A 10,811-nucleotide genomic window follows, 5' to 3' on the forward strand; every position below is an offset into this window, starting at 1 on the left:
AGCTCAAGAGTTGGCGGTGGGTGGTGATGACTAGCTGCCTTCCCTCTAGTCTTACACTGCTAAATTAGGGGCGGCTAGCACAGATAGCTCTCGAATAGCTTTGTGCGAAATTCCAAAAACAAAACAACAAACTTTACTCGTTTTTATTTTATTTATTTTAAAAGCTCTAATTCTCATGGAGGTATCAGAGGTGCATGTAACGTTTTACGAATTCAGAAAAAAGAAACGTGCTACTGAAGCTACATGAAGCATTAAAGAGGTGTACGGTAATTACAACCTGAATGTGAGAAAGTGTCAAAAATGGTTCAATAAGTTGAAAACTGGTGACTGCAGTATGACAGAGGAAGTTAGCCCTCGGCGCCCTCTTGAGTTTGATAATGACCCTTCTAACAACATTTGAGAAGGATTGTGCTGTAACTGTTGAGAAATTAGCCCACAACTTGAGTTCATCTCCTCCCACTGTCCATCGACATTTGTAACAACTTGATAGAGTTTCAAAGTTGGAAAAATGGGTACTACGTGAGTTGTCAGCTAATAATCTGAGAGAATGAGTAGACATCTGCACATCTCTTCACTCTCGTTGACTACAAGTTCCGTTTTTGAACAGTCTAGTAACTGGGGATAAAAAACGAATATTCTATCAAAATGTTAAGCGCTGTCGATAGTGGGTTAGTGCAGGAGAATCAGCTACATCACAGCCAAAAGCGAATCTGCACTTTAAAAAGGTTTTTCTTAGTTTTTGGTGGGATAAAATTGGTGTAATACACTTTGAGTGCTGAGAGATACTGTCAGCAACTGGATCAACTGAATACTGCACTAAAAAAAGAAGAGAGACCTGCTTTGTTGAATCAAAAAGGAGTTGTTTTCCACCATGACAATGGATGTCCTCACACTGCTAGTATCACTTCCAGAAAAACTGAAGAGCTTGGCTGGGAAAAACTTTCCCATCATCCTTATTCTACAGATTTTGCTCTTTTAGATTACTATCTTTTCAGAAGCGTGAAACATCATTATCTGAATGAAAACCAGTTACTTCTATGATTGAGTTAAAAATAGCCTTTGTACCTTTTATTGTCTCAAAACCATCTGATTTTTATAAGCGTGTTACTGAAAAATTTTGAGACGTTGACAGACTGTTATTGAAAGTGATGGAAAATGCATAATTGATTAAGGTTGTTATTTCATTTCTTTTTTCTCCTATTAAATCTTAGTGTTACAAACGATATTATGTGATGACCTGATAGTTGGACCTTAAGACTCATATTAATGTTACTCCTTTCTTTATTTCATGACCAGACCCTATAAGGGATTCCAATAAAAAATGTGAAGTAATATCGTTTCAGTTATGTTTTTGCTGTTGCATGCTACTGTTGAGGATTTTTAAGACTTAAAATATAACAGAAAGTTTGAGAATTTCATTATTTTAATAAAAAATTAATTTGTTCGAGATAATAAACAACGTTCATCAAATGTTTGCGTTTAATTTCCAATGTTGATTAACACCATGTCTTAATCGAACCTCGGAAACAAAATGATTAAAATTTAATCTAATATAAGATGAAATTAATCATTGTACAAGAAATAACCGACAGGTGTTTCCTAAGTATCTCTCAAGCCTCGATAACACTCTATTGACCCAAGAAGACCAGACTTCCGCACACAATGTGAAACTAGAAGATTCCTTTTCACTCACAAAACTAACTCAAACCACATAAATGTATGAATTTCCAAAGTTAGCAGCTTATCCATGTAATATTTTGCTCTATACATTTTATCCGTTAAAAATAATCCTTCATTAAACAAGAATATTGGTGTGTTTCTCCTGTTTCTAGTTATTACAGTAAGGGTTGAAGTATTTCATAACATGCTTGACTAATTAAATAACTTTGGTGAAATGAAATAGAAGAAAAACACACCAGTGGAGTTAACTTATACCTGGCGTTACAATTCTATAAACCAATGTGTTTAATATACCTCACACTAGAACCTTATGTTACCAATTATAGAAACTAATGTGTTTAATATACCTCACACTAGAACCTTGTGTTACCAATTATACAAGCTAATGTGTTTAACATACCTCACATTAGAACCTTGTGTTACCAATTATACAAACTAATGTGTTTAGTATATCTTACACTGGAATCTGACGTTACAATTATACACACTAATGTGTTTAATATACCTCACACTAGAACCTTATGTTATCAATTATACAAACTAATGTGTTTAATATACCTCACACTAGAACCTGATGTTACAATTGTACAAACTAATGTGTTTAATATACCTCACATTAGAACCTAATGTTACAATTGTACAAACTAATGTGTTTAATATACCTCACACTAGAACCTTATGTTACCAATTATACAAACTAATGTGTTAAATAACCTCACACTAGAACCTTGTGTTACCAATTATACAAACTAATGTGTTTAACATACCTCACAATAGAATCTAACGTTACAATTATACACACTAATGTGTTTAATATACCTCACACTAGAACTTTATGTTACTTATTATAGAAACTAATGGGTATAATAGAAGACATTATGTAATGTACATTATAGAACTGTTCGTTGTGTGGTGTTTCTTTTTAATGAACTTCACACTTCACATTGTATGCTATAATCAATGTTAATTTCAAGTACTACTGTATTACTTTCAGATTTTATTTCTGCACATACGAGAAGTAACTTACTACTTAATTACTATGCCTTTTTATATTTGTTTTGTAGTTCACAATATTTGCCTGTCATCTAGAGTATAAAATGTATCTCGAGCTGATACATTTATAGAATAATTTTAGGCTAATAGAATCGTCTCATTCTTCAACAGTTCGACGACCTCTTCCTTGTGTTTTAAAAACTAAAGACCTGTTTCCACCAAGAAACAGACTTCTACTAGATGGATGTCTAGCCACTTAATTTCATGTTATTTCTAAAACCTGCTGTTACATCTTTGAGAAATAATTCGAGGCCCGGGAATTTCTGCAAGTCAAGCTTCTTGTAATGTCAAACATAACCCACGCTCTAAGCATGCTGACACCGCGTGATTCATTGTGAGGAACAAATATTATCTATCTATTTATCTAAATTGTGAATTCTAAAACAGTGATTTTTAAAACTATATATCAACTTTATTTAAAGGGCACACTACTGCATATATGAGTTTTTTGTAAAGCGTACACTTCGTATATGGCATTTTTATAAAGTTCGCACTAGACACATGACATTTATGTTTAAAGTGCACAGTACTGCATATTTGAGCTTTTTTTAAAGTGTACACTACGCATACGATATCTATGTTTAAAATGTACACTACACATATGATATCTATGTTAACGTGATGACCCAAAGTAAATCTGGCTGTGACCTCATTTTTAATTATTTCAGTTGTCTATATGAAAGGGTAAATATTTTTTATGAGGAGATGTAAATTTCAAGTTAGCACATGAGACGTTATTGTATCAGTTATTTTCTAGAACTTAAAAGGTTGTTACCTTTAAGTTACGGACTCACAACGCTGAATTTTGAATTTTGATTCTCCACGCTGGACACAGCAAAAAGCTCAAAATAACTTGGTTCTAAAACAAACAAACAAATATGAAAACAATGATAAACGAATCTATAGTTTGTTTCCATTATTTAATATTTTCTTCCTGTCAAATATATAATGGATAACGGTGCCCATTGTGGATCAGGGTGTGAACCTATGTTCAGTAACACATCAACCACTTACATTGTAGGTCAGAGTGTGAACCTTTGTTCAGCAATACATTAACAATTTACATTGTAGATCAGAGTGTGAACCTGTGATCAGTCATATATCAACCATTTACATGGTAGATTAGAGTGTGAACCCTTGTTCAGTAATACATCAACCACCTACACTGTAGGTCAGAGTGTAAACCTTTATTCAGTAATACATCAACCACCTACACTGTAGATCAGAGTGTGAATCTGTGTTCAGTAATACAGGGTGTTCGGAAAGTCACTGTGCACTTATATATTTATTAACAGACATGTTTCAATACAGAATACAGGAGGTAAATATGAATGACAATTCATTGACATCAATACAGGCCTGGATCCTTCTTATTTTGTTTATAAACACCGCTATCAGTTGCTGGCTTGAAATAGACTGAATAAAATATGATTACAAAACTGCACAGTGACTTTCCGAATACCCTGTATATCAACCATTTACAAATATAGTTAAACTAAACTAACACACTTTTATTGATATAACTTATTTACCTCGGAGTATAACTGCAGTTGTTCAGCTGTAAACTTCAGAGTTTATAGCGCTAACATTTGGGGTTTTAGAAGAGCCTGAGAAGAGCCGACGCAGATACTCCATTGTGTAGTTTCAAGCGTAACAACGTTGAAACAAATGAACAAAAACTTTGTGATCTGTTTTTTTGTTGATTACTATTACGATTTCTGAAATTTACCTGCTTTTCTAACATCATGAACGTATAAGCAAAGAAAGCCTTCACGTGACAATAAATAAATAACTTGTCGTGAAATAAGTCAAGATTCTGTCTCTCACTAAACATGATGGGAACTTCTCTCCCCCCACTCCGAATGGCTCAACGACAAACCTGTAGGATTATGACACTAAATTTCGAATTTCCATATTTGTAGCGGAAAAAAGTGCAGATAGTTCATTCTGTAGCTTTGTGTTTACAACAATAAAATAAACCACAGCAATGAAACTTTTCTTGAATGTCCACCTTAGATGTGAAATAAAACATATGTTGACCAAACTTTGCAGTTAATTATTACACATTCATACTTTCATCTGTCTTTACTCAAAGATTGTTGACTTTTATACCCTGGTGAGATAATTAAAAATTATTTGAGTGTGATGTTATAACGTGTTTGAGATTGAAAATAACACACAACAACGCCATCTAGAGAACAAGAAAGAACGAAACAAAACACAGATTTCCGAAGTAGAACTTTTCTTTTTCTGGACACACATCACGTGACATTTCAGCTGCTGCAGATAGAACTGAATAGTTTTTAACGTTTGAAACAGCATTATGGCACGCTTACAAACTATTACCTGTCTTGTTCAGAGCTAATGCTTTAACCTAGCTCCCAGAAGGTTTCTAAAAATACTGTCTTAATTAGGGACACTGGTCAGTATGCCGCTACATAGCCTTTGTTTAGTGTAACTGCCCAAGACTGTCTTAATTAGGGACACTGGTCAGTATGCCGCTACATAGCCTTTGTGTTTTGTAACTGCTCAAGACTGTCTTAGATATGGTACGTCTAAGACTACTGGTTACTGTATCTTGACCAATGTAACTAACAGTAGTGACCAATACGTTTCATATACAGTATACTTCACTGACTGTCAGTACACTGTGACCGACATGTTTAATATAAAATATTATTAGCTGACTGTCAGTATACTGTGATCAACATGTTTAATATACAATATATTCCACTGACTGTCAGTATACTGTAACAGACATCTTTAATATAGAATATACTTCACTGACTGTCACTATACTGTGACCAACATGTTTAATATACAATATACTTCACTGACAGTAAGTACACTATGACCAACATGTTTAATATAAAATATTATTAACTGACTGTCAGTATACTGTTATCAACATATTTAATATACAATATACTTAACTGACTGTCAATACACTGTAACCAACACCTTTAATATAAAATATACTTTACTGACTGTTAATATATTGTAACTAACATTTTAAATATACAATATATTTCACTGATTGTCAGTATATTGTAACTAACATATTTAATATACTTCACTGACTGTCAGTATACTGTAGCCAACATGTTTAATATACAATATACTTCACTGACTGTCAGTACACTGTGACCAACATGTTTAATATACAATATACTTCACTTACTGTCAGTATATTGTAAATAACATCTTTAGAATACAATATACTCCACTGAATGTCAGTATATTGTAAATAACATCTTTAGAATACAATATACTCCACTGAATGTCAGTATATTGTAACCAACATGTTTCATGTATATTTTACTAATATATATACAAATCCTAAATCTTGTGTGTTCATTTCTTGGAGAGCCGAAACTGCTTGTTTCCTCGTGAGTTTTGTACCATTATGTAAAGTGATTCTGTGTTGGTCACTTACAGTTCTGAGGAATTTTGAAAACATTTTTCTAATTATGTTTTTATTTTCTCGACAAGTACAGAGAGCTTTTATCGTATATAACTAGAAAAATCACATTTCTTTGAGCCTCTGTATAGCATGTTATATACTCCACTGCTTAAAAGCTCTAGGACACTCGTTATATTGTTGATGGGGGGTCTCACACCGTTATAGTCTTCTAATTCATTTGTTTTCCAGTGGCTCGGCAGTATATTTGAAGGTTTTTGATGTTAAGTGTTTCGATACCCGCGGTGGGGAAAGCACAGATAGATTATATTTTATTACATTCAACAACAAACAAACCAATTAACTTTTTACACATGTGTCAACAGCTAAGCGAAGCCTTAATCTCAACTACGTTCTCCGAGGTCCAATAAATGTCGAATAAAAGTTATGACGTAATTTATTTCGCATTATCACAACAAGCGCATAAGTTTGGCTTTCAGTCAAGCTGTGAAGTAACGGGAGGACCTTCAGGGTAGGGAGTGGTTACTACTTGGACATGAAGGTAGTAACGAGATCAACTGGGTGTTCAGACACTGGTTTCCACTTAAATCGCTTCATGTTTGAGACTTACGACTGAAAATTTAATACGTGGGTTTAGGACTATGTTTTACCTAGTAGACTGACTAATTGCACCTAACTGGTGAAAGACTACATTATAACTATACTATGTCTTTTCTTTAGGACAATATATATTCCTTATTAAACCAATCTATTAAATCAACATAATTAAATTAGAATGATGTATATAGCTTGTTTTGATATGAAGTTAACAATAAATCTATTCCTTAGCTTCCTTCCAACATTTTCTCTAATAGTTACGTAACCAACAGCCTCTCTGAAAGGGAGGTTTTGGTCGCTTAGCAACAGTATTTCAATTTCTTGCTCCGTTTTATCTGGTGCGCACGAGAGTTCCGAGAGAGCTGTTTGTGAGTCTTGTACGTGCCTCTAGGTACATATATATGTCAGAGGCTAGGGCCAGAAGACCTCGGGTTCACTCTCCTGATTCAAGGGAACTTTTGAACGACAACTTGTGAGGAAATGTGACTCTGTGATGTTCGTGTTACGATCTTGTCTGGAGGTTGGTCAGTCCCATAGCTTCTGTTCTCTAATTTCTAGATTTCGTTAACTGTTATTAGCAGATTAGGTTATTTAGACTAGCTAGTGTTTCGAACAAAATGAAACATAAAAAAAACACCCTAACTGACCAGTTAGGAGATCATAGTGACGTGTTTAATGTGGTTTCCATACTTACAAGTACTTATTATTAGATGTAAAGTATATACATAGATATATGAAATTCATATGATTATAGTTAGGTAAGTACAATATAAGAACCAACATTAGTCAGAGGTTTGGATCTGCTGTTTTTAACGCAGTCGTTCCTTTTGATTTGATTTTATTTTTTTAACTTTTCAGTATTAATATTCTCTTTATATACACACACATTGATTGATTGATTGATTAACAAACTGTTAACCAATGATATTTGTTCCTTGAAACACAGTTGTTTGGTAATAACTTTCTATGTAGAACATTTTGAGCTATTTTCATTGTTGTTTCTATAGAAAGAGCTCGTGCGTATAAATAGTCAGTCTTGTCATCCCAGCAATTTTATTCCTTAAAATGTCTATTTACAGGCTTAGTTATTAAACATGCATTTCCAGATCTAGTTTTTACACATGTTGTTCCAGGTCTAGTTATTACACATCTATTTCCAGGTCTAGTTATTAAACATGCATTTCCAGGTCTAGTTATTAAAAATGTATTTCCAGGTTTAGTTATTAATCATGTATTTCTAGGTCTAGTTATTAAACATGTATTTACAGGTCTGGTAATTAAAAACGTATTTTCAGGTTTAGTTAACCATGTATTTCCAGGTCCAGTTATATTAAACGTATTTCCAGGTCTAGTTATATTAAACATGTATTTTCAGGTCTAGTTATTAAGCATGTATTTCCAGCTCTAGTTATATTAAACGTGTATTTCCAGGTCTAATTATTAAACATGTATTTCCAGGTCTAGTAATTAAAAATATATTTCCAGGTCTAATTATTACACATGTATTTCCAGGTTTAGCTATTACTCATGTATTTCCAGATCTAGTTATTATACATGTATTTACAGGTTTAGCTATTATTCATGTATTTCCAGATCTGGTTATTATACATGTATTTTCAGGTCTCATTATTAAACAAGAGACACTACAACTGATAGATAATTTTATGAAACGTCTAACACAGTGAATCGATGGGAAAACGTTAAAACAAACTTTCCAGATTTACGTTGAGTAAATCTTAAGGAAACTAACATTAGTTCCACACAGATGGCAGACTTCTCTAATCAAGACCGACAACATTTGACATGATATTATAGCGTTAGTTTTATTAATCCTTGTGCTGTATCTAACAAACTTTTAGTTTGAGTAATGCTAAACTATCGGACTTTGTTTCCAGCCATATTTACGTTTTATCTTCTGTTAATTTACAATATTTGTTTCCAAACAAATATAAATTTTCTCAAAGTTTTATCTCTTAAAATGAACCAGTATCTAAATCCGGCTCGAGCTAGGGTTCGAATCAAACCTAATTACTTCACCAGGGACTGAATTCCTGTTGTTCACACTGAAAAATCTCTAGTTTCTGAGTAAATGTGTTTACATTTGTAATACAATATTTCCCGGCCACCATTCTTCTACGGTAACACACTTTCTGTTTCTCTTATTGCAATGTTAAAATCGTCCTAATGTATCTTTACCCTTCTAGCAGAATTTGACAGTTTTTCAGTTATATTCAGTGTAAGGAAAACTTATAAGACGAAACATTTTGTAAAAGAACATACAGTTAACGAGCAGTGCTATGGGGAGTTTATTCATATACTAAAAAGTATGTCAGAAAAATGTAGCATCCAGACAGGATGTCATGTTTTGCAATAACACATTGTTTACATGACTTAGTTGTGTCAGAAAGTTGCTACATCAAGATAGAATATCATGTTGTGTAGTAACACGTAGTCTATATGACTTACTTATGTCAGAAAGTTACTACGTCTAGATAAAATGCCATATTATGTAGCAACACACAAGCACAAGTCGTGGTACACACGACGTGCTAGTGTCAGAAAGAGTGACAAAGTGAAGTGTCGTCTAGATACATAGGATAGATAAAACCTTTTATTAATTTTGAAATTATTTGGACCTATCTGCTGACGAAAATGTTTGGGTGGGGAGGATGTTTTTAGAAATAAAATATATAAAATATAATTTGTTGAACTTAATCATTTGTTTTCATCAACAACAGAAAAACAAACAAACAAAGTAAAGGGTTTCTTTTCAATTTTGATGAAGACCTCGGAAACAGAAGCCTAAGCCAGTAAAACTTGGAAGTTGAAATATTTTATTTTCTCGTTACGCTGACATGTTTTTAATGTTTCTCTCTCTGCCTGTAAAATTATTAATATATTTACAGAAATGGAGTCTGGAGAAAATGTTCAAATTAAGCCATTTTCGGAGTCAGAGCCAATGAAAACTCATTACATAGTGGTTCTTCTTGGAGGTCCTCGAGTTGGGAAGACTGCTATCGTTCAGCAGTTCTTGTATGAAACCTTTCCAACTGACCACAAGGCCACCGTGGAGGAGTTTCACCGCAGCCAGTTCGACATGAATGATTTTGTTTTAACACTAGATATTATTGACACCAGTGGCAGCTACGAATTTCCAGCGATGAAAAGACTAGCTGTGAGCACTGGTGATGCCTTTGTCTTGGTGTATTCCATCGATGACGCCGAATCTTTTGAAGAGGTTCGTCGAGAGAGGGAGCTTCTTCTCGAAACTCGCCCTTCAAACACCCCCATTGTAGTGGTTGGTAACAAGTGTGACCTAGCAGAAAATAGGGTGATCGGGAAGGAGTTGGCCGAGAGTGTAGTGACAATGGACTGGGAAAATGGATTCATAGAGGCATCTGCCAAGACAACTACCAACGTTTTTGAAATTTTCAACGAGTTGTTGGCCCAAGCACACGCACCAGGAGAGCTTTCAGCCTGCTTGGAGCGGAGAAGACAGTCGCTTCCAGCCTTCAGTGTCACGCCTAAAGTTAAGGATGACTTGGCTTTGAAACGTCATAGTTGTGTTCTGTCATGAATTAAACCAGGAACTCGAAGATTCTCCTGTTCCAATACATGTACTTCGAATATAATGTGTAATATTTTAAAGAGTTTCTTGTTAAGTTAAACTATACTTTGTTGAAATAAAACCTCTTTAATTAACTATGCTAATTTCGTTTATTCATAATTTAAAAAATCACGTGCGGAAAGAACGTCAAATAGTCTTAATATCATACGGTTAATATCGGAAGTGTAACAATTAAACCTAGATGGTGGTTAACAGAGGGAGATAATTGGTGTACTAGTTTAAGACGTGTACTTTCTAGTTAAACGTGCTTGTTCTCCAATCACTTGGATCTTACAGCAAATTGGTCCTACATTATCCTTTTTAACCCATGACTTATAAACCTAACTTATTCATCATCTCTCGACCAGAAGTAATGAGAAACAACAAATTCGTGTTTGACAGTTTTTAGTTTGAGCTTTACAATGAAGTACAAGGGCCTGTTTCAGATTTAGT

General features: G+C 33.9%; 1 protein-coding gene across 2 annotated transcripts; it reads left to right on the top strand.

The window, feature by feature from the left end:
• Nucleotides 1-7,129: 7,129 nt before the first annotated feature.
• Nucleotides 7,130-10,456, top strand: LOC143227127 (ras-related protein O-Krev-like). Of its 2 annotated transcripts, none has more exons than XM_076458636.1 (2): nucleotides 7,130-7,271; nucleotides 9,658-10,456. In XM_076458636.1, exon 2 carries the CDS (start codon nucleotides 9,660-9,662, stop codon nucleotides 10,326-10,328), a length of 669 nt encoding a protein of 222 aa, XP_076314751.1. In that variant the 5' UTR covers nucleotides 7,130-7,271; nucleotides 9,658-9,659; the 3' UTR covers nucleotides 10,329-10,456. The 2 variants fall into 2 exon arrangements, with proteins under 2 accessions (XP_076314751.1, XP_076314750.1); XM_076458635.1 differs by having other exon boundaries at nucleotides 7,135-7,275.
• Nucleotides 10,457-10,811: the final 355 nt, after the last annotated feature.

Source organism: Tachypleus tridentatus, chromosome 9 (genome assembly GCF_004210375.1).
Source record: "Tachypleus tridentatus isolate NWPU-2018 chromosome 9, ASM421037v1, whole genome shotgun sequence".
In the NCBI taxonomy this organism is placed as follows: Eukaryota; Metazoa; Arthropoda; class Merostomata; order Xiphosura; family Limulidae; genus Tachypleus; species Tachypleus tridentatus.